Source organism: Marmota flaviventris, chromosome X (assembly GCF_047511675.1).
Source record: "Marmota flaviventris isolate mMarFla1 chromosome X, mMarFla1.hap1, whole genome shotgun sequence".
Classification (NCBI taxonomy): Eukaryota; Metazoa; Chordata; class Mammalia; order Rodentia; family Sciuridae; genus Marmota; species Marmota flaviventris.
Genome location: NC_092518.1, coordinates 95,843,746 through 95,869,653, shown reverse-complemented (window position 1 = coordinate 95,869,653; position 25,908 = coordinate 95,843,746). Strand labels below are relative to the sequence as shown.

General features: G+C 34.9%; 1 protein-coding gene across 6 annotated transcripts in view; it reads right to left on the bottom strand.

Annotated features, from left to right (window-relative positions):
- The window catches only part of Alg13 (ALG13 UDP-N-acetylglucosaminyltransferase subunit), a 72,021-nt gene extending 46,870 nt beyond the window's left edge, over window positions 1-25,151 (bottom strand). For 4 of the 6 annotated variants that reach the window (XM_027930805.2, XM_071605997.1, XM_071605998.1 and 1 more), the window contains exons 1-3: window positions 25,048-25,151; window positions 23,991-24,153; window positions 20,961-21,099 (exon numbers count right to left, since the gene is read on the bottom strand). In XM_027930805.2, coding sequence (XP_027786606.1) covers window positions 20,961-21,099; window positions 23,991-24,153; window positions 25,048-25,128 — 383 coding nt within the window. In that variant the 5' untranslated portion in view covers window positions 25,129-25,151. Of the gene's footprint in view, window positions 1-18,275; window positions 18,424-20,960; window positions 21,100-23,990; window positions 24,154-24,335; window positions 24,402-25,047 lie in introns of those variants that run through there. The other 2 variants (XM_027930788.3, XM_071605999.1) reach the window with 2 other exon arrangements.
- Window positions 25,152-25,908: the final 757 nt, after the last annotated feature.

The window sequence follows — 25,908 nt, the reverse complement described above, 5'->3', positions numbered from 1 at the left end:
TACAAAAAAAAATGTATGCATGATTGCAAGATATGGAAATATGCCCCAAAGCATCTATCTATAGAGATAAGAAGCAGATTGGCAGGTCAATGAAGGCTGTTCTGGGAATAATCACTAACTGAAAGAGGCACAAAGACTTTTTTTTAGAGTGATAAAATTTTGGTTGTTTTTGTACCAGGGATTGAACCAGAGGGCTTAAACACTGTGCCGTAACTGCAGCCCCCCCTCCTTTTTTAAAAAATTTTGAGACAGGGTCTCAATACTTTTGTGAGGCTAGCTTCGAACTTGTGCTCCTCCTGCCTCAACCTCCAGAACCACTGCACCCACCTTCATTGATAAAAATCTTCTAAAACGGTTTGTGGTGATATTTGCATAATTACTATATTCATTAAAATTACTGAATTGTATAGGTGGATTTTTTTAAAACAGCTTTGGGATGTCAGATACCACACAAGTCACCTACTTAAAGTACATAATTCAGTGGTTTTTCATATATTCACTTTTGCATCATCCATCACCATAATCAATTTTAGAACATTATCATCCCAAAATGAAACTCCACATCCTATTATCATCAACATCCAATCTTCCTATTCCCATTAATCCCAGGCAACCACTAGTCTACTTTCCAATGTACAGATTTACCTACTCTGGGCATTTCAAATAAATATAATTATACAATAGTCTTGTTTGACTAAATTCTTTCACTTAGCATTAACATTTTCAGGGTTTAGCCATGTTGTATTGTATTAGTTTTTCTATCCATTATATCATTAAACAATAATTTATTCACTAGTTAATACAAACTGAAATTGTTTCTACTTTTTGGCATTTATGTATAATACTCCTGTAAATAGTCACATAAGGTTTTATTTGCACATGCTTTCAATTTCTTGGGTATATGTATAGTAGTGGAGTTCCTATATCACACAGTAATGCTATGTTTAACCATTTGAGGAACTATCAAACTGTTTTCCATAGCAGCTACACCATTTTACATTTTCAATCAGTAGTGAGAATAAGCATTTCGATTTCTCTACATTCTTACCAACACTTGTTATTATATCTCTTTTAATTATAGCCATCCTACTAAATCTGAGGTAGATTTTCATTTTGATTTGCATTCCCCTCATGGATAATGATATTGAGCATTTTTTTCATGTGCTTACCAGTCAATATATATACACAAGCATTTTCTCCCCTGCTGTGCTGGAGCTCAAACCCAGGGTATGTTGTATGATAGGCAAACACTCTACCACTCAGCTACATTTCCATATATACTGGCTGACAAGCACATGAAAATATGTCCAATATCATTATCCATTAGGGAAATACACATCAAAACCACAGTGGAATTCTACCTCACACCTACTAGGATGCCTGTATTCAAAAGATGGATAATGGCAAGTGTTGGTAAGAATGTAGAGAAATTAGAACCTTCATACCTTACTAGTAAGAATGTGAAATGGTGTAGCTGCTATAGAAAACTGTATATCTTTAATACCACTACATACATCTTAGAATGACAAAAATTTAACTGGCAATGCCAAGTGTAGACACAGGTGTAAAACATCTGCAATTCTGTTGGTAATGAGAATATAAAAATAATATGGTCACTATGGAAAATAGTTGAAATTAAAAAATTAATCAGTTTCTTAAAAATTTAAGCAGTTGCCATTTCATCTTCTAGGTAGCTACTCAAAAGAAATGTTCACACAAGAACCTATACATGAAATGTTTATAGGGTACTTTTCCATAATGTGCTCATCTGATCCCTCAAAATTGGAACAATCTAAACATATTTCAACTGCTGAATGCACAAAGTGTCCACACAAGAGACTACTTCTCAGCATTTAAAAACTGAAACATTGATTATATGCCCGCATTCTCTCTCTCTCTCTCTGGATTGAACCCAAGGACTCCTGCATGCCAGGCAACCACTTTATCACTGAACTGTATTCCCAGCCCATGTTGAAATTGGAAGAATCCATGAAGCAGCCAGAACAATAAAAAATGATCATCAGCACTGCACATAATAGTAAGTCCTGAAGTCATGGGATGAAAAGAAGATCCTGGCTGGGGATGTAGTTCAGTTGATAGAGTGCTTGCCCCACATGTACATCACCCTGGGGTTCAATCCCCAGCATCAAAAAAAAAAAAGATCCTAAAACTTTCAGAAAGGAAAAACAGATCATGTACAAAGAGAAAAATCACTAACATGAATGCCAATAAACTTTTTAAATGAAAAACTCAGAATTTAAAAAATAATGGAATTCAAATTTGTTGGGAGCTGGGCATGGTGGCACATGCCTGTAATCCCAGCAGCTTGGGAGGTTGGAAGCTGGAGGTTCCTAAGTTCAAAGCCAGCCTCAGCAAATTATCAAGGGCCTAAGCAACTCAGCAAGCCCCTGTCTCAAATAAAATATAAAAAAGGGCTGGGAATGTGTCTCAGTAGTTAAGCACCCCTGGTTCATTTCATGGTACCAAAAAGGAAAAAAAAATTGAAAAAAATTGTTGGGAAATTATTCCCAACCTTGAATTCTATACCAAGTTATCAAACAAGAAGTAGAGCAAGGTGTTTTCAGACAAGAAAGATTCAAGGCACTAGAGATATAGTTCAGTTGGTACAGTGCTTGCCTTGCATGCACAAGGCCCTGGGTTCAATCCCCAGCACCACAAAAGAAAGATTCAAAAACCTTATCACCCTTTCTTAGGAAAATCAATAAACAAAATGGACTGTCTTAGGAAGCTTACTAGAAGAAACTTGAAACCAAAATTAAAAAGTGAAACAAAAAGCAGGGTAGATATACAGTCCTATAAACAGGAAGTTCAACATAAAACAGAAGCAAAGAGATCTTCCAGGATAAAAATGAAGAAGAAATTTCAGAAAGACAAGACACCAGAACTAGAAAGCATGAATACTTCAAGTAAAAGGAGGGCATAGAACTACATTATAGTCACCTCAAAATAAATAAATAGGGGCTAAGAGTATGGCTCAGTGGTAGAGCACTTGTCTCGCAAAAAGCCCTGGTTTCAATCCCCAGCACTGAAAAAAAGTAATAAATATTTTAGGTAACCTGATCTATTTGAATATACTACTAAGGGGAGATGTACACTTCAGTTAAAGGGTATGTAGATGTTTCTGCATGGTTCAGATGTGAAAAATATTGTTCTTAAGCAATATTAATGTCAACACTGAAAATGTATTTCACAAGAAGTGATAAAACTAGATTAGGAAAATGAAGAAAAGAGGGAAGAAGGAGATAAAGTCTCCTTTTTGAGACCTCAATACTCCACTTTCAACAACAAACTCTCAGACAGAAAATAAAGAAATCAATGGACTTGAGCTTTCAGCAACAGCAAAATCTGGCTGTGCAGGAGGATGTTGGATTTAATTGTACATTTCAGCACTCCAGTATTCCTTAATATCTAATCCCATCAATAAAATGACTTGACCCCAGAAAAAAATGGACTTGAATTAGACTTTATACAAACAGACCTCTCAGATATATACAGAACATTCTACCCAAGAGCTAAAGAATATACCTTCTTCTCAAGCACACACAGAATATTCACCAGAATAGAATATGTTAAATCTGCATATCACAATGGCATGAAATTAGAACAATAGGAGATATTTGGGGAAATACATAAATAGGCAGAAATTAAACAACATAATGCTGAGCAACCAATGATGTCAGAAGAAATCATAAAGGAAATCAAATACTTTGAGACAAATAAAAGTAGAAACACAACATACCAAAACTTACAGGATGTGGTTAAAAGGAGTCCTAGAAAGGGAATTTATAGCAATAAATGCATACATTAAAAAAAGAAGACTGGAAAGACATCACAGACTTAAAGTAAAGAGATGGAGAAAGATATTCCATACAAATGGAGTAAAAAAAAAACAACATACAACCAGGAGAAGCTATTCTCATATCCAACAAAGAAGATATCATGCAAAAATTGATCAGAAGAGATGAAGGTTACTACATAGTAGTAAAGTGAATATTCCAATAAGAAGATATAATGATAGTAAATATTTATGCCCCAAGCATTGGTGCACCTAATTAAACAAACACTTAACTGATGCTGTGTTTCAGACAGACTCCAATATAATAATACTGAGTGAATGCAGCAGACCTCTTTAGTCAATAGATAGGTCATCCAGACATAAGAATCAGCCTGGCAAGGTGGTACATGCCTGTAATCCTAGCAACTCAGACAACTAAGGCAAGAGGATCACAACTTTGAGGCCAACTATAGCAAATTAGCAAGACACTGTATCAGAATTTTAAAAAAAATAAAGAGGGCTAAGTGGTTAAGTGTTCCTGAGCTCTATCTCCAGTACCAAAGCAAACAATGATAGACAATTCTGACCTAAATAATACCATAAATCAAATGGACCTAACAGACATCTATAGAATATTTCATCCGACAACAGTTAAATTCACTTTCTTCTCAGAACCTCATGGAATCTTCTACAACCTAGACCATGAGGTCATGAAGCTTGTCTTATCAAAAAAAAAAAAAAGAATCAATAAAATCCCTTGAATGTTGTCATATTATAATGGAATGAAATTACAAAGCAACAGCAAATAAAAAAAACCACATAAACAGGGCTGGGGTTATGGCTCAGTGGTAGAGCACTTGCCTATCATGTGTGAGGCCCTGGGTTCCATACTCAGCACCACATAAAAATAAATAAAATAAATAAATAAAATGAATATTTTTTCAACTAAAAAGTATTTTTAAAAAGCACATAAACAGAGATTGAACAATACTCTTCCAAACAAGGAATACATCACAGAAGAAATGAAAAGAGAAAAAAATTCCTAAAATCAAACAAGAATAGTGATACAACAAACCAAAATCTCTGTGATACTATGAAAGTCATTCTAAGAGAAACAGTCACTTCATTAAGAGCTCACATTAAAAAACAAAAACAAAACAAAAAAAAAATGGCCAGGCGTGGTGGTGCATGCCTATAATCCCAGCAGCTCAGGAGGCTGAGGCATCAGGATCACAAGTTCAAAGCCAACCCTAGCAACTTAGTGAGACCCTGTCTCAAAAAAACAAAAAATAAAAAGGACCAAAGATCTATCTCAGTGGTTAATTCCCCTAGGTTCAACTCCCAGTATGAACACACACACACAGTTCCCAAATAAACAATCTAACGCTACATCCCAAGGCCTCAGCAAAGCAGGAACATCTTCTAATCCCGAAACCATTAGAAGATGGGAAATAATTAAAATCAGAGCTGAGATTAATGAAATAGAGAATAAAAATAGAAAAGATCAATGCAACAAAGAGTTGGTTCTCTGAAAACGTAAACAAGATTGATAAACCCTTTAGCCAAACTGAACAAAAAAGAGAGACACAATCAACAAAATTAGAGATTAAAAACAAGATGCTTCCAGAGACATTTCTGAAATCCCAAGGATCATTAGGGACGATTCCGAAAACGTGAATGTAAATAAACTGAAAAATACGAAGATATTAATAAATTTCTAGGCACATATGACCTACCCAAATTAAACAAAGAAGATAAAGAAAAACCTAAACAGACCAATATCAGCTCAAGACTGAAGCAGTAATAAAAAGAAAAAAAACCTTTCCAACAAAGAAAAGCCCAGGACCAGATAGAGTCAGAGTTCTACAAAACCTCTAAAGAACAAATGTCAATCCTCCTCAAATTATTCCATGATATAGGGAGGAAAACTCGTAAATCCATTCTGTGAAGCCAGCATCATCCTGATATCAAAACCAGATAAAGAAATATCAAGGAAAGAAAACTAGAGACCAATATCCCTGATGAGCATATACACAAAAATCCTTCATGTTAGTAAGCTACATTCAAAAACATGTTTAAATATTGTGTACGATGATCAAGGTGGTTTCATCACAGAGATTTATGCCTGGTTCAATGTATGCAAATTAATATATGAAATTCATCCCAAAGAAAGTTCATGTGATCAACTTAATGAGGAAAAAACCTTCCAACAAAATCCAACACCAATTCACATTAAAAACACTGAAGAAACTAGTGATAAAAGAACCTTACTTGGGGCTGGAGTTGTGGCTCAGTGGCAGAGTGCTTGCCTGGCATGTTTGAGGCACTGGGTTCTATTCTCAGCACTGCATATAAATAAATGAACAAAATAAAGGTCTATCAACACCTTAAAAAAAACATTTAAAAAAAGAACCTTACCTCACATCAAGACTATCTATATAGGACAAACACAAAGCCAAAATCATAATGAATGAAGGAAAAACTGAAAGCATTTCCTCTAAAATCAGGAACCAGACAAGGATGAACATTCTTACCACTCCTATTCAATATAGTTCTTGAAACTCTAGCTAGAGCAATCAGACAAGAAGGAAATCAAATGGACACAAATAGGTCAAGAAGTTAAATTATCTGTTTGCTAATGGCATACTATCTCAAAAGATCCAAAAAACTTCCACCAGAAGTCTTCCAGAGCTGATAAATTCAGCAAAGTAGCAAGATACAATATCAACATTCATAAATCAATATTTTCTATACTCTAATAATAAATTCACTGACAAATAAATCAGGAAAACAATTCTATTCACAATACCCTCAATAAAAATACTTGAGATTAAAGCTAAGGAGGTGAAACACCTCTACAGTAAAAATTATAAAACACTGAAAAACAAAATTGAAGAAGACCCTAAAGGATGGAAAGACCTCCCACGCCCTTGAATAGGCAGAATAATATCAAAATAGTCATATTACCAAAAGTGATCTACAGATTCAATGTGATCACCATCAAGTTACCAGAGAGTCTTCAAAGAACTAGACCAGAGTCCTAAAAAGTCCTAAAAGATGCAGAATAGGGACAGCAACACCAAGCGATAAGAGGAACGATGAAGGCATCACATTACCCAATTTCAAATTATATTATAGAGCTACAGTAACAAAAATAGCATGGTTCTTGCATAAAAACAGACACAAAGAACTGGGGTTGTGGCTCAGTGGTACAGTGCTTGCCTAGCATGTGTGAGGTACTGGGTTAAATTCTCAGCACCACATATAAATAAATAAAATAAAGGTCCATCAACAACTAAAAATTATATATAAAAAAAGACACAAAGGCCACTACAATAGAAGACACCTAGACAAATCCACATATATACATTTATTCAATCCTTGACAATAGTGCAAAAACATGTTGGAGAAGATACCTTTCTAACAAATGGTGCTGGGGAAACTAAATATCCATATGGTGCCCCTGCCTATAACTTTAGCCACTTGGGAAGCTGAGGCAGGAGGATCTCAAGTTGAAGGCCTGCCTCCACAATTTAGGAAGACCCTCAGCTACTTAGATTCTAATTTTTTTTTAAATAATGAAACTAGATCCTTGTCTCTCACCCTGCACAAAAACCAACTCAAAGTAGATCAAGGGCCTAAGATTTAGACCAGAAAAACTCCAACCAATAAAAGAAAACATATGGTCAATAATCCAACATATTGGTACAGGTACAAATTTTTAAAATAAGAATCCTAAAGTTCCAGAAATAAAACCAAGAATCAATAAGTGAGATGGTATCAATTAAAAAGCTTCTGCACAGCAAAGGAGACAATTAAAGATATGAAAAGAGTTCATCTAAGAAAGGGGAGAAAATCTTTGCAAGCTATTCTTCCAACAGGGGATTAATATCCAGAATACATAAAAAACACCAAAAAATTATAACTCCATCAACAAATGGGCAAATGAACTAAACAGACATTTCTCAAAAGAAATACAAATGGCCATCAAATATGTTAAAAATTTTAACATCCTTAGAAATCTGGGAAATGCAACTCAAAACTACATTGAGATTTCATCTCTGGCTAGAATGGCAATCAACCAAAAATACAAAGAATAGGGGCTGGGGTTATAGCTAAATGGTAGAGCACTTGCTTAGCATGTGTGAGGCACTGGGTTCGATCCATAGCACCACATAAAAATAAACAAAATAAAGGTATTGTGTCCACCTACAACTATACACACATACACACACACACACACACACACACACACACACAAAGCACAATAAATGCTGGCAAGGACATGGGGGGAAAGGTACACTTAGACATTGTTGGTGGAACTACAGATTAGAATAATCATGGAATAAACTCTATTATGTTTGTAGAAGACAATCCTTAAATTTTTATAGAACTACAAAAGATCATAAACAGCTAAAACAATCTTGAACAAAAAGAACAAATCTGGCAATATCTTCCTGCTTTCAATACATATTATAAAGTGATTATACTCAAAACAAGATGCTAGTGGCATAAAACTGATAACTGACCAATGAAACTAGGGACAAAGCCTAAAAATGAATCCAAACATTTACATTAAACTGATTTCTACAGAGGTTCAAAGAACACACAAAGGGAAAAGGATATTCTCTTCAATAAATGGTTATTAAGAAAATTGTCTATCTAGATGCATTAGAATAAAAAGAGATACTTATCTCATACCACCTACAAAAATCAACTCCAAGTGGATTAAAGATTTAAATATAAAACTTGAAACTATAAATCTACTAGAAGGAAACATGGGAAGAGCTCCATGACATTGGTCTGGGCAACATTTTTTAATGACCCCAAAGCACAGACAAAGGCAGAAACAGACAGGTATGGCATCACACTAAAAAGGTATCTGCAAAGCAAAGGAAGCAATCAACAAAATGAAGAGACAACCCACAGAAAAGAAGAAAATATCTTGAACCATAAATCTGATTACAGGTTAATATCTAAAGTACATAAGGAAATAAAATAATATCAAGAAAACAAATAAATGAGCAAGTGACCTTAACAGAAATTTCTCAAATGAAGGCATACAAATTGTAAACAGGTACATAAAAGATGCTCACTATCATTAATCATAAGAAAAATATAAATTTAAAGAGTGATGCCACAATGAAGTACCACTTCACATGGTTAGAATGACTTTTATTGAAAAGATGAATGAGGGGCCAGAGTTGTGGCTCAGTGGTAGAACTCTCGCCTAGTGTGAGACACTGGATTCAATCTCAGCACTGCATAAAAATAAACAAAAAAGTTATCATATCTACCAACAACTAAAAGAATTTAAAAAAAGAGAGATGAATGATTGGGAGTCTGAGGCAGGAGAATATCAAGTGTGAGACAGGAGAATCTCAAGTTCAAAGCCAGCCTCAGCAACTTAGAGAGCCCTGCCTCAAAATTTTAAAAAAAGGGCTAGAGATGTGGCTTAGTGGCTAAGTGTCCCTGAGTTCGATCCCCAGTACAAAAAACAAACAAAAACCAAAAAAACTACCACTAGGGGCTGGGATTGTGGCTCAGTGGTAGAGCGCTCGCCCAGCACATGCAAGGCCCTGGGTTCAATCCTCAGCACCACATAAAAATAAATAAAGGTATTGTGTCCAACTACAACTAAAAAATAAATATTTAAAAAAAATTACCACCATATAATCCAGAAATCCCATTTCTGTCTACATCTATCTATATATAAATATCTATCTATCTATATATATATATACACATATATACATACACATATATATCTATATATATATCTATATATATATATCTATATATATATATAGATATATATATACATATATAGATATATACACAAAGAAAAGAAAATCGGTGAAAGGATTATCTGGATTTCCATATTTATTGAAGCACTATTCACAGTAATCAAGATATGAATTCAATCTTAATGTCCACAATTAGATAAATGAATAAAGAAAATGCTATATAAACAATGGAATACTACTCAGTCTTAAAAAAGGAAATCCTGTCATTTGTGATAACATGGGTGAACCTGGAAGACATTATGCTATGATGTATAAACCAGATATAGAAAGACCAATACTGTATGATTTATATATGGAATCTAAAAAAGTCGGACTCAATAAGTAGAAAGTAAAACAATGGTTACCAGAGGCTAGGAGAGGTGGGGGTTTGTGGGAAAAGGGTAGCTGCTAAAAGGGTACAAAGTTATAGGTAGATAGGAGATTTGTTTTCAGATCTATTGTATAGCAGAGTGTTAGTCATTAATAATATACTGTATATTTCAATATAACTGAGTAAATCTTAAATGTCTCACCATAAAAATTATATGTAAAACTATTTAAATATTAATTTAATCATTGATACATGTTTGCATGTATCAAAACACCATAATGCAGAATTATATACATAAATGTATACAATTATGATTTGTCCATTAAGAATATCAATTTTTCAAGTCTCCTTTTTCTATGTTGGAAGCCTATAAATGATATTCAAATTTAAAAAATAAAAACCAAAACCAATTTCAATATACTATTTATAAAAATATGATCACTTAAAAGAAGCAGGATTCAGAGATGGCAAAAATTGGGATATAAGACTGCTGTTTCTATTATAAGCCTTATAGAACTAGTTAATAAACTATTTACATGCATTACCTTAATTTAAAAATTAAATTTAAACATTTTATTGTTAGCAAAGAATAGAATAGCATAATCAACCATAATACTTATTTTACAGATAAGCAGGCTTTGAATAATTACAAGATTTGTTCAATATTTGCATCCAAACAATAATAGTACTCGAACTAAAACTATAATGTTCTGATGTTTGCATCAATTATTACAAAGAAACACACACCAAAGCAGGAAAAAAAATGTGAACAAGGGCTCAGAGTGGTTATGGACAGGTTACATTTTCCAACTTAGTACAATAGGATTTTATTTTTAAAAGACCTGTGGGAAAATGTTACATTTCATCTTGTATATATAATAGAAAGTAATTTTCAGGGTATTTAATATTATCCTTTGAAATATCCATTGCACTTGAAATCCCAACTGACTATTTTCCACGGCAAACTACTTCAATCCCATACACTTCTAGAACAGTAGTTCTCAAGTGAAGGACTAGTTAAAACATGCTGCCTCTTTTCCACAGGTTATGATTTCAGCAGATCTGCAATAGATCCCAAGAATTTGCATTCCTAACAAGTTTCTAGGGGATGCTGATGTTGCTGGTCTAGGGAATGCGCTTTGAGAACTACTGCTCTAGAACTGATATGTCCCACAATTCACTAATCATTGCTCCTAAAAATAAAATTTCAAAGACAAAATTTCAATAAATAGTGCACACCATAATCTTATCTTTGACATTCAAAATGCAAATTTCGAAGTTTGAGAAATGTTGCTTTAGACATTTTCTGTGATCTAAATCTAGGGTTATGGCATAATTACAAAAGATACTGCAAATTCATCCATTAGCAACTAAGTGTCTAATTAATTATTAATTGCTCTTAGCTGCTGACAAATAAAGCAACTCACTAAATTATTAGAGAAAATTAACATATCTGACCTATCATACTAATGGGGTTCTTTAATTGTATTACTATGATTTATACAAGTTAGCTAGAAAACATGACATATGCTTTAATTTCTCTAGAACTGTTTATTTCCTTTTTTAAGGATCAAATGAGAAAACTCTTTGAATACTTACGGTTTTAATTCTAACATTCCATGTCTCAACTGAGGTATGTACCTACAATCATTTTTTAAACCACATATTATCTGTGATGTACAAGTTATAGTTGTAACATATCCTAATGAAAAGGCAATTTAAAAATTTAGTCCTAAAAATTTATTTCAATTATTTTAGTACCCAAAAACATGGGGCCAATTGAGGAAAACAACCCTGTAGAACCTCTTACTGCTCATTACTGAAATGGCAACAGTAAACATTTTTTAAAACATTGTGAAAAAAAATTTTAAGCACTGATGGACCTTTATTTGTTTATTTATATTCGGTGCTGAGAATTGAACCCAGTGCCTCACACATGCTAGCCAAGCACTCTACCACCTGGCCACAACCCTGGCTCCTTAAAACATTTTTTAACAACACCCTTAAAGTCTGGCATGGTGGCACATGCCTGTGATCCCAGCATGTAGGATGCTGGGGCAGTTCCAAGGCCAGCCTCAGCAACTTTGCTAGACCCCGTCTTAAAAAAGGACTAGGGATAGGGATGGGGCTGGGGCTGTAGCCCAGTGGCAGAGCACTTGCCTAGCATGTATGAGGCACTAGGTTTGATCCTCAGCACCACATTAATAAATAAATTAAGGGCATGTTGACCATCTACAATTATTAAAAAAAAAAGGACTAGGGATGTAACTCAGTGGTAGAATACCCTGGGTTCAATCCCTGATATAAAACAAATAAACAAATAATCAGCACCCTTGAACTAGAGCCTGCCACTTTTCATGGTGGATTTTCAAACAGTAAAGCAGGATTTAAAGAAAGGGAACACCAAAACACAGCTTCACATCCCTGTTCAACAAACACCTTTCTCAAGTTTTAGGGAGAAAATAATGACAAAAATAAGAACGGATTTCCCAGCACTGTGATCCCAGTTCAGAAATGCAAAACAGAACGAATATTACCCAGACCAGTTGCTTTCATTCCCTTCTCTTCCCCATTTCGCCTGAAGCATCAAATATAGATTTGAAAAAAAAACAGAAAATAATACGTTTTATTTATATATATATATCTGACACTGAAACACTGAGGGTTGGTTTTTGTTTGATGTAAGATCAGTCTACAGACAGGGGTTTTAGGGCAAGGACGAATACAGATCAGAACCTTTTCTTTGAAGCACTTGGAAAGACTCATTCCTAGATAAACTTAAATTTTCTAACTATAACCCCAATTAGAGACTGAATATAAATTTTAAAATGGATTACAATGAAGACCCTGCTTTCTGTATCATTTAGGATTATTTACTTTGCATTATTAGGAAATATCACTAAGCCTAGTACTAATTCTTAAAACAAAACAAAAAAAACAAACAAACAAACAAAAAAAAAAAAAACAAGAGAAAACTATTTTAACTTTCAAACATGCCACATGATAGATGTCTTAGAAATCACCTATTAGGGAAGTTAAACTGTCATATAGAAAATTACTTAAGACACAGGATCTAAGAATGGTTTTTGATTATAAATTTGGAGAATATATTAGCCACCTACTTCATACTGGCAGTAGAAAATAACCAGTATGTTATCCTGTATAAAAGTAGAAATGAACAATGAAAAAGAAGGAATGCATACCTTCTCACAGACATTACTCCAACAGTGATAGAGTTTAAAAAACAAGTATTTACAGATGGACACTTGACAGTAAATAATACAATGCTTCACTGGTAACCTACTCTAAAGAGCCTAATATTTATCCTAAAATAATTACTATGAATAAAATATATTCCATTCAATCCTTCTTACAATCAGAAACAGTGCTACACAAGACATTATGGGATATAGACAGTGAATTAATAGTCAAGACTAGTTTGAAAATGTGCCACTTGGGTACGTTTTAAACTTTAGAAATTTATGGCTTGTGTTACATTATAGAAACTGGAAATTACTAAACTTGGATTTAATCGGAAGGGTTTAATTATAAAGGAGTACAATAGCTACCACCAAAACACTATCAACAATGCCTAAGGAATAATATCACAAATATCAAAGTTGGCTTCAGTCTAGAGATTTGTAACCTGGTGACTACGATTTTCCTGAAAGTCACGACAAAGTTGTATATATGTGTAAGTACACAGAGAAGCAATAGTTATACTTTAAAGTGTTCCACCACCAAATAAAGCTTAAAAACCATTGCCTCAAAGAATAAAACTGCAGCAGCCAAGAACAAAATCATGTCCAAAGCTATGTGTGTGTAAACCAAAACAATTTTAGCAAAATTTATGAAAATAAAATTCTAGACATGAAAGACCCATAAAGACAGTCTACTATCTATACATAATGGCATATAAAGTCCTTCAAAACGTTTTTCAAATATTGGCATCAGCTGAGCATGGTGGTGCACATCTGTAATCCCAGTGGCTCAGAAGGAGGATCATGAGTTCAAAGCCCAGCTTCAGCAATGGCAAATGCTAAGCAACTCAGTGAAACCCTGTCTCTAAATACAATACAAAATAGGGCTAGGGGTGTGGCTTAGTAATTGAGTGCCCCCAAGTTCAATACCCAGTACCAAAAAAATTATATATATATATATATATATATATATATATATATATATATATATATATTTTAAATATATATTAAATATATACATCAATGTTGAAAAGCATACATTTTGCATTCCTACTTATCTATTTTTTCTTGCCCACCTACAAAATTCTAAGAATTAAAAGAACAATAGAAATATTATTCTAGAATATTCATGTAGGGAACTACCAATCTAAAAATTAACAATAATTTGGTGGTATTCTAATTTTTCTCCACATAATCTTTTACTGGAAAATACTATAGCTACTGCTTTTCATATACCTGATTTTTAAATATCATGTTTTGCCACAAATCCTCAACAAGCACCATTATTTGACAAATTCCATCAGAATATTTCAAAGGATCATTAATGATATTTGGGATGCTGTTCCTATAAATATTTGGCCCTGTGAACTTCACCGTACAGTGTGATGGACACATCTTTGGAACAAGAGAAAAACTAGACACTTAGAGTCAATAGGAAATAAATGTAAGATGACTGTTCCCTAGAACCAATATCAAATCCTACTTGATATCAGAAAAAAGTACTAAATACAGAAGTACATTCAACATTAATGGAGCCTAGTCCATTTCAGGAAGAAGACTCAAGAATGTATAAGACATAGTTCTTCCCCAACTAGACTATTAAAAGCTCCTCCAGAGCAAGAATCATGTCTTGAATCCTGCTGATACAGAAGTAGATTCTCAACATGTATTTGTATTACAAGACTGAATATACAAATAAATGAGCTTGAGATATTTAGGAAGTAAAAAAAAAATCTGATCAATTACCTATAAAGGGGTGGAGGTATGAGTTAAAGACTGGAGGACTGACTAAATACCAGTAATGAAGATAAGGACCTCAGGTAATATGAAAAGAGAAATATGACTTTAGTTTGGAGCACATCATGTTTGAAGTGCTTTCAGAATTAACAAACAGGAAACTGGAAATCATTCAGCAACTCTAATCAGAGTTAGGAGATATACATACAAGACTCAATAGAAGGAGAGGCTCTAGGAGTTATGAAAATAGCAAGAAAAAAACTACAAAGCAAAGAGGATCCAAAAAAAAAAGAACCTGAAAACACAAACATTTAAGGAAAAAATATTTTAAATAACTTGCAATCATATAAACTAGGAAAAATATCTATAAATAGCCATCAGTGTGCTATAAAGTAGCAATATAAAAACTCAAATAGGTTATACATGTATCTGTAGCCAACACACAATCTGAATATCAGGGAAGAGTCAACTGAATTCAAATATTCTATCACAAATATTGTCTTCATTTGTCCTCACAAATCAAGGAAATACACCAGAATTCAGTGCTTCAATTACAATTTCCAGACCTCCTTTCACCTCTAAGACATATAGATGGCATAAAACTCCCAAGTTCAATTTCCTCATCTGCAAAATGGGGCAATATCAACTATTTCATAGTGTTACTAGAAAAATTAAATGAGTATGTTAAGTGTTCTGAATAGTGCCTGATATGTACTAAGTACTCAGCAAGTGTTAACTGTTATCTTCATTCAAATATGATACAACTTTTAGAGCAAAAATTGATCACCACACAGCTATCATAATCACCTATTCCAAATCTTTCCAAAAAATTCCATATAATCTGTCCACTCACCTCATCTTTCAAACTCTATGCAGATTCAGTCATCTCTGCAAATTAACATTATGAAATCAATGGGATTTAGTGTTTACATCATAATAAAAGGCAAAAAAAATACCTACATTACTGTATCATTCCTGACTTTAGTCTCAATCTTTTTATATTATCCTTTGTATCTGTATGATTTACCTTTAAAGCATACATAGTAGATCTCTGAAGGTTCTCAAGTCAAAACTCCTGATAGTACTTTCAGATAGTGATTACTTTAAATCTTACAGTACTCTACCATCAGGTTCATTGGGAACCTTTCAGCTCTCTTTCCTCCAAACTATGTCTTTATGTAAAATTCGTAATTCTCAAGGTCATCTCAAAACATTATATCACTTCACCTTCTCCAACACCATAAACTTTCTATTAGCTTTCACCTCTGAACCTATCCATGGTATGAATTTCCCAATCAACTCTTTTGTTTCCTTATCCCTGGAATGTAAACACCTGCTAAATTAACTGCATTCTACTTTTTGACTTACTCTTAAGAACCCGAACCTATCATGTAGTGATATCAAACTTTGAGAAAAATATCAAATAGATTTCCCCCCCCCCCAAAAAAATCTTAGCCTCTTTCCTCATTTGTAGTTAATGGTGTGCACTGTTACCTAAATTTTCTTCGTCTCCAACTGCCTTAAAGTTTTAATTCAATCTAGTATCAATCCTACATAGATCCTTTTGGTAGATTCCAAAAAAATCAGGAATCACAGGCTGCTAAGTTAGAAAACCCGGTTAAGTGTGAGATTCCTTATCAAATAAAGAACTTCTGGAAATAAACCTTCCTCAAAGGGGATGAAAGTTAACTAAATAATGAGCAAACAACTATAAACAAAAAGTTTACAACATATTATGGTATAGTAGAAAATGAATAGAACAGGGTCTTGGAACTGCTACTAGGCAAACTAATCTCTGACCTCTTGCCTCATCTGACAAGCCATGGGAATGAATTGGATCATCTTGAGGATCAATACAAAATTAGGATTCGAAAGTATACTTTGATTTAAAACCCCACAACATAAAATTCCACAACAGTGTAGTCAAAGACATTACTATACACAATGGACACCACTGACATATGCCTCTATTGAGTGAAATAATGAAATCTACGTTGTTCATTATTGCAGGGAAGTAGAAGAGATTTAGGGAACCAATGTTTGGTTGTCTGATGTATGAGTAAACACTTTCATTCCTGATTCTCTAAGGTTAGTACTTCATGCCATAAAACAACTATAAGACTGAGTGACCAATATAGCCTTATGCCAACAACTTTTTCCTTGAACAAGAAAAACTTTAAGAGGGCCCAGAAAACACTAAGTTTCTTCCTGTATTTGAATAAGACCTTTTCTATAACATATATTAATATACAAGTATTATGGTGCTGTGAATTCTCAACTATGTACATGTGGATTACTCACTTTTTAGATTATTCTCAGCAAAATTTTAATCGAAGCTGGCTTCCTCCTGCTACCCAGAGTACTTCTCAGCAACCACCTTTTCTACCATTAGCAAGAATTTATTTTATTATTAGCCAAAGAAAAATAATCAGAAAAATAAATCTACAAAAACATTATTAATGCATCCCAAGTAAAATGCTTGGAACTTTGAACATTTTGGCATAGTAATATAACAAGGTCTGTATATTAAATGTTCTGTTTTCATGGATAAACTTTCTATCAGAGAATTATTGGAACTTAGGGATGATCTAATGTATCTTAAAAGACTGAGACCACTTTCTCTAATCAGAAAGAATTTCACAATGTACCTATCTAAAGTTCTAATATGAATTTTAAAACCATATATTTAAGCCATTATACAATAAGATCATTCACTATTCACTTGCAAGACTAATTTTATAACAACATACACTGTTCATTTCTATACTATAGTAAATGTTTAGTTACCACTGTAGAGGGTAGCCTTAAAAATTAACATAAATCCTACTAACATAAGTTCTTTTTGATTTATTATTCTCAATCCTTTAAAATTTTGACATTGAGCAAGATATTTTATCACATTATATGTTAGAGGAAAATAAAGTGAATATATTCCTTTTATTCTATTCATCAGAATAAAAGTAATCTCTCCAAACATGCTAAGTAACTTAATCATCTTTTTAAGGCAATTATCAAGCTTTTTATTCCACAGAGCACAACCCAGAATGTTTTTGTTTCCTTAGATTATGAAGCTAAAGATGCTGATTGTCATGCAAAAAAAAGTGACTTGTTACTGTTTCAGTTTTTACTCAAAGGAACACCAAACTATATTTATGGTTTTTGTCAGTTTCCAAATTTCATTCATTTTTCCCCACAATACCAAATGCATTTGAGATTTTAGGACAAAAACCTGTGAATTCTCACTATATAATGAAGAGTAGGGAAATCTTAATTGCAATTAGGATTTGAACCCAAATGCAATGTTCACACCACAAAATTTCCTATATATTCTATAAATGTAGGAAGTTTATTAGTTTATATTATTCTATAAATGTTTTATGTATTTAATTTGACTTAATCACATCAACAGGTTGGATTTATGGGTGTTTTTATGTTTTTAAAGTGATGAAAGTTTAATGTTTATTTTTTAATCCAACAACTTTATCCAAAAATGCAGAAAATTTTTCTGGCTGGCCAGGAGGATAACATTTCAGTGTTGATAAGTCCATTGACTGTAACAGCCCCGGAAGCGTGCTAAAACAAAAGAAGAAAAATATTAGGTAATGGGAGAAAATTCCATAATTCATCTGCTGCCCACTTGATGACTAACTTCCAAGAATACAACAACCCTTAAACTGTAAATGTGAGTCTTAATGTACTTTAATATTATAGGTATACATACTAAGATTATTATCATAATAAAAAGAGTAGTATAAAATGTCAATATGAATTCAACAAATATTTTCTCTCAAGTCAACCGAAATAGTTCAGAACTGTATCATTATGAATAATGTGTTCACATAGGTTCATAATACTTCTTAGGACTGTGGTGTTATAAAATGAAACAATATATAAAAACAGAATAAATGATACCAAAAGTAATAACTGCCAGACAAAAAAGGTAAGCTAAACCATGCATGAAGATTATGATAAAACATTTTTACAGGTAACTTACTATTGATAATATATAATTAAGCAATATACAATCACCATGCATGCTGGCAATAAGGATATGAACAATATAAAACTATTACCTCTGAAATGTATTTATATCATGTATTTATATCCTAAATTAGAACAAATATACCACCACCCACCCTAGGTTTGGAGGAAAAAATTATTTACCTAAAATGAAAACACAACCAATTATTGATTCTTAGTGCTTTCATGTGTGGGATTTTCCTGAAATTAATATAAAAAGACTTCTATAATTTTATAATAGAAAACTTGTATAGTTTCCTTTTCAGCATGAGTAAAACATCAGGATGTATTCATGAATCAGTGCTTTCCCTTTTTTATTAAACTAACAAAAAAATCAAAGCTGATTTAACATTTTGAATAAAAATACTCATCAAAAGCATCTGGGAACACTGCCCTGAATAAAGCAGTTAGGAAGATGAAAATTTCTCTTTTGGGTTGGAGATATAGCTCAGTTGGTAGAGTGCTTGCCTCACACGCACAAGGCCCTGTGTTCCACAGCACCACAAAAACAAAGCAAAAATAATGTTAATTAATTTATGTATGATGTGTCAAAATGCATTCTACTATCATGTATAACTAATTAGAATTTTAAAAAGGGAATACAAGGGCTGGGAAAAAATGATGCTAATCCCTAATATCAACTACCCAAGGGAAAATTGTGCCCATTATCTGAAGCATACATAATTTTAATTATCTTCTGACTGGCTTCTATATTACAAAGCCACTCTGACATCCTCCCTCCTCTCCATCATTAAAGGTATGATGACACCAACAATTTTACTCCTGAAACAATCAATGAATCTGTTTCCTCCCAATGAGAGCAGTAATCTTTGTTTTGTTCGCTGGTTGTATATACCAGCTGCCTAGAAAAATGCCTGGCATAGAATAGGTACTCAAAAAAACATTTTATGAAGTATTCACTGAGTGTGTAAGATACAGAAGCAGGAAAATTAAAAGGTGTTTATGTTCTAGCTAATTTCTTCTAGTATTCTTTATTTTAAATCCAACATCAATTTAACTATAATATAATATAAAATACTTTAATACTTCCAATAAGAATAGGTTTTAAGTCAAACAATTGGGAATTACTGACCTGGCCCTCTGACAGGCTTCTAGTGTCAAGGAAGAACTAACACAAAACAAATCAGCAACTTTCTTCATCCTTCTATTTGATGTTGATCAGTTCTTATTGAATTCTAATATACTTCTAGAAAATAATACTTCTCACTATAAAGTAATTCCTCTGATTAAAAAGCTCCAATGGTTTCCCATTAAACTCAGAATAAAATCAGAGCTCTTACATAAACTTTCCCCTCCCAGCATCATACTACTCTCTCCCTTGCACACTATATTCATGCCACAATAACCTTCCTGTTTCTCAAGCACATCAGCTTCCAAGTTCACTTCTCACTTAGGGCTTTTGCAATTGCTGTTCCTTGGTGTCTATAGTTTCCCATGACTGGCTCATCCCTGTACTTAGATCTCACCTCAAATGTCTTATACTTTGTCAAGCCTTATCTGAGGGTTCTATCTAATTAGTCTTCAGCCCAACTGTATAGCATCATCCTGTCTTACTTCCCCTGTAGTGTATTTCATCATGTGAAATTCTACCACTAGAATTTAAGTACCATGAGAACATGGACTTTTATCTGTTTACCACTGTATCCCTAGCATTTAAAACAGTGCCCACTGCACATTAGGTGTTACTGAATAAATGAGTAAATACTTTTAATGTAGGGATTCCAGTGGACTCAGTAAAGTCAAAATCTTAACTGAAAAAAGCAAATGTCTTCCTGGAATACTGAAAATGTAAACAATGAACTAAAAATCAGATTCACGAAAACTTACACACTAACGAGCATACACTCATACACTCTCAAATATTTACATGCAAAGAAATGGCCAGAGATACAGAATAAAATACAACACAGATCAAAGTTAAAGGGAGAGACAAATGAGAAGGTTTTACAGGTAAGAAAATTAAAGTATGTTTGGTAAGTGTGAGAAGGTAAGAGGCGAAACAGACAGATGGGTTAGATAAGAACAGCTCATGAAAATATTAGAGATCAAATAATCAGTCTCTAGTATACCTGCAGGTGCAATAGAAAAGATGCCCCTCTTTGTGTAGCTTCCTTGCCAATTCCAGCTGATGATTGTTCATTAACTTTTCATTTATAACTACCACAAGTGGCTTGCCTTTTTCCAGAGTCTCCAAACAGCTTCCTGCACCTACAAAAATAAAATTTGTTAATATGATTTTGAAAAAGTTAAGGTGGTTAGAACTCTTAAGCTGAATAACTTAAACTGACAGATCATTAAACCAGACCTTTCAATTATATATTGAAAATGACAAACATATACGTAACAGTTACTGTTAATAAACCTGAATTTAAAAAATACATTTTATTACTGCTGATGATAGTACGGCCTATGACTTAGTGCTGTTACCTGCTCTCTAGTATTACATCTTGGAATGGCCTTGAATCCAAGTAAGATTCAAGTTCAACACATTGTATGTGAAACTATACAACAGACTCTCTATATCTTCAAGTTCTGCATCCTTAGACTAGATTAATAGAACATGTAAACTTAACCAGTGCTCCATTAAATATAGCTTAACAACTACTCATAAGTAATTTAGACAAGGTATACAGGAGGATGTGCATAGGTTATATGTAAGTAATAGGTCATTTTATGTAAGGGACATGAGAGCATCTCAGATTTTAGTATCCTCAGGGATTCTGGAACCAATCCCTGGTAGACACCAAGGGATAACTGTACTTCACTTCTATTCAACCACAAGTAGTAAAAGCAAGACTAAAATAGTGACAGGCACAATAAAGAAAAACTCTTAATACCATTTGAGTTTACCTGTGAAGTGCCATCCTGAAGACAGTCAAGGCTAGACCTCTATGAATATGTGTGTATGGAAGAATTCAACTAATTCTTAATTGTTTTTTTAGTTATACATGACAATATACTATAATTATAAAAGCATGGCATATAATTTGCTCCAATTCAATCCCCAGTATTTCTCATTCCCCTTCCTTCTTCCCACTTCCTTCCCTCTACTGTTCTTTCTATTGTTTTTTTAATTAATATTTTATGGTGGTACATAATTGTGAGATTCACTGTGGTATATTCATATATACACACAGGAAAGTTAGGTCAGATTCATCCCACAGATTTTCCTTATCCCAACCCTCCTCCCTCCCTTTCATTCCCCTTTGTCTATTACTCTGATCATACTTCTATTCTTTTTGTAAACACCTCCTCCCTTATTTTGGATAGCTTTGGCATATCAGAAAAGCATTCAACCTGACTTCTTGGGACTGGGTTATTTCACTCGGCATGACAGTCTCCAGTTCCATTTTTAAGCCAATGCCATAAAGTTGTTTTTATTTATAACTAATACTCCATTGAATATACATATTTTCCTTATTCATTCAACTATTGAAGGGCACCTAGGTTGGTTCCATAGATTAGCTACTGAGACTTGTGCTGCTATAAACATTGACGTGGCCACGTAACTGCAGAATGCTGATTTTAACTCCCTTGGATATATACCAAGGAATGGGATACTTGAGTCATATGGTGGTTCTATACCTAGTTTTTTGAGGAACCTCTACATTGCTTTCCAGAGTGGTGGTACTAATTACAGTCCCACCAATAATGTATGAGTGTGCCCCTTTCCCCCATGTCCTCGCCAACACTGTTACTTGTATTTTTTTTATATTTTTGGTTGTAGATAGACACCTTTTTTTATGTGATGCTGAGGATCCAACCCAGTGCCCCACACATGCCTGGCAAGTGCTCTACTACTAAGCACCCCAGACCTGTCACTTGTATTCTTGATAATTGCCATTCCAATTGGAATGAGATGGAATCTTCAGTGTACTTTTAATTTGCATTTCTCTTTTGTTGACCATTTGTAGTTCTTCTTCTTAAGTGTCTGTTTAGTTCCTTTACTCATTTATTGATGGGGTTGGTTTTTCTGGTATTAAGGTTTTTGAGGTCTTTGTATATCCTGGATATTAATGCCCTATTTGAGGAGATGGTGGCAAAGAGAACAACTCAAAAAGAACTTTGAAATCTAAAATCATCTAGGAGATGTGAGTAGATATACATAGGATATGTATATATCCTATGCCAGGGTAGAAGTTAAGAACAGACACCAAGCCAGGTGCAGTGGTATACACTTGTAATGTCAGAGACTCAAGAGGCTGAGATAGGAGGATCACAAGGTGGAGGCCAGCCTGAGCAATTTAGCAAAACCCTAAGAAACTTAGGGACACAGTGTCTCAAAATAAAAAGAGCTATGGCCATGCCAAAAGTTCTGTTGGCTATTATGCTATACATTTTTAATTACCAATGTCACTAACATCTATTTCTAATAACTTTTCTCTCCTCAAACTAGACTTTTTAAAACCAACCTTTCTCACAGCAGTCAAAACTGTAGTGCTACCCAAAAGCAATTCTCCTAAATGTACTGAAAGTCTCATCAACAAGATCAAGATGGTTCTTCTAAAGAAATGACTTACACAAAGAATAAGTAGTTGTTAAAGAATATTTTTGTCACATTATGTGCATGTACAAATATGTAACAATAAATCCCACCCATCATGTACAACTAGAATGTACTAATAAAAATAAGGGGAAAAGAATATTTTAACTGTTATGTATTTCACACTCACCCTTAATAAAAATGTGCAAAAAAAACACCTTTCAAAGCCAATTTCTCCAACACCAATCCAGCCAATGAGCAGGCTGAACAGTCCTTCAGATCTAAGCCCTAGTACTAATTTTAGGTTGATAATTCATAGCACGTCATTGAATAAATTATTTTGCTCCTTTGTGCTTAGGGTTTTTTATTGTAACGTTGTGCTACAGTAATTAATTTCCCATCCTTCTTGGAGCCAGAAACACTAAATTCTGTGAGCCAAAGTTCTCAATTATTATATTCAAGTATTCAAGTAATTGTCATATCCAACCGGGCTACAGTGAATATATTCTGCGTAACAATTCACTAAGTGGTTTTACTTTTGCCAGGAAAATGTTTGCATAAGTTACTTAATTACTGTTTATCAAAGACTGAATGCTGAGACTCTAAGACACTTTACCTGCGTGACTAATAACAAGATCTGCTTTCTGCAGGTCTTCTTTCAAGGACTCCTTGTACCTGTAAACATCCAGAGTAAATGACTCAGTACTGAACGGTTCCGGTACCACCGTTCCTCTACCAATTTGGAGGATAAGTCGGTTGTAACCAAGGCTCTTGATGATCTAAAACAGGAAATAAGAAAACGCGGGCCTTTTAAATTGGCTACTGTAAGAGCAGTGACAACAACAATCCCAGAGGTCGGCGTTCAGACCCGTGCACGCATTGCCAAACAGCCTGCCTGTGGCCAATTTTCCCCATCCTGAGACCAAAAGGGGAGCCCTAATCTAATTCCCAGTTCACCGACCTGATCCCGATAAAATACGAACAGGGAAAGACTTTGAAGAAGGCACTGCAAACTAGGGGGGAGGGACAACCAAGGAACAGTCCAGTTCTGCCTCACTGCCTGGGCAGTCTAGAACCGCGAGCCCGAATGAGACGGGCAACCGACACGCCGCGCGGGCAGGGTCTCGATCCTGCAGGGCGCCTGCAGGAAAACACTCGGGCTGAGCGGGGCGAGGGCCGCACAACCGAAATTCCCGCACGGCGGGCTCAAAGGGCCGCACCACTTGCCGTGGATCCCCGGACCCACAGGCGACCGGGAAACCAGAGGCAAGCAGACACCCTCCCGCGAACCCAGCTCGGCGGGGGGCCCAGTTCCAAGGAACAAAACCGCTGAAAAGAGGGGCGGAGGCGACTGGAAAGGGGAAAACTGGGGAAAGGAGACCGGGAGGAGGAAGAGGAGGAGGGGCCGGGGAAGGCTGCGGGAGAGGAGAAACCGCAAAGGGAAGACGCCAAGGGGCTGGTGAGGCGGGGGAGGGCCCAGTCGGGCACTGGGGAGGAGCCAGCAAAGGGGCGGAGGCACCTGAGGTAAAGCAGCGAAGGTTTCTTTCCGAACGTTTCGGTCAGGCGAGGTTACGAAGGCTACTAGTAAAGCTAAAGACAGCTAGCGACAAGCAAAGCCAGGCGAAGCGAAGGAAGGCGAGGCAAGCCGCCGCCGGCCTGCCTCCCCCACTCACTTGTAAGCTGTCGTGCGCCGACACACAAGCAATGAGGTCGTCAAAGCTGGTGGTCCCTACAGTAACAAACAGACACTTCATCTCGCGGATTCGAAGTTCCGAATCGCAAAGGCCGGATGTGACGTAGCAAAGCCACGCGGCCGTAGCATTATAAGCAAATGGCGGAAGTTCGTAACAGCCTCCCTTAGGCGGTTAGACAGGAGCTATGTCACCAATAGGGTGGGGCCAGGGACTTAACGGTCTACGTGCCAGCCTAGGTTCTAAATTCTTGACGTATAGGATCATGAGTCCTCCACCATGATTTGGAAAATTGCCGAATATAGTTTTTTTTTTCAAAAAATGGAAGTTTAGAAAAATCCGAATACTGTCCTTAAGTGTTGAGTAGGCATCCTTGTTTGGGAATCACAAATCTTTTAATGGTGTTATTTGGCAATGAAACTGCTCAATATGGTTACCATGAATGTGCATTTTTGCTCTTGCCTACCCTTTCCATTTAGGGAAAAGGGGGAAAAGCACTTAAAGTTTTCCAGGCAAATATTACCATATCCTTAAAATGTATTCCTAAAAAGACATAAACCAGAGGGCTAGGCACGTTAGCACACACCTGTGATCCCAGCTACTAGAGAGACTGAGGCAGAAGTTTGAGGCCTATCTCTGCAATTTTATTTTACAAATTAAAAAGACTGGGGAAAGGGCTCAGTAGTAAAGTGCCCCTGGGCTCAATCCCCAGTACCGCCTAAATAAAATAAAATAAAAAGACATAAACCCAGAGTGGTGGTGCACACTTGTAATCCCAACTACTGTGGAAACTGAAGCAGGAGGATGGCAAGTTCAAGACAACCTGGGAAAATTAATAATACC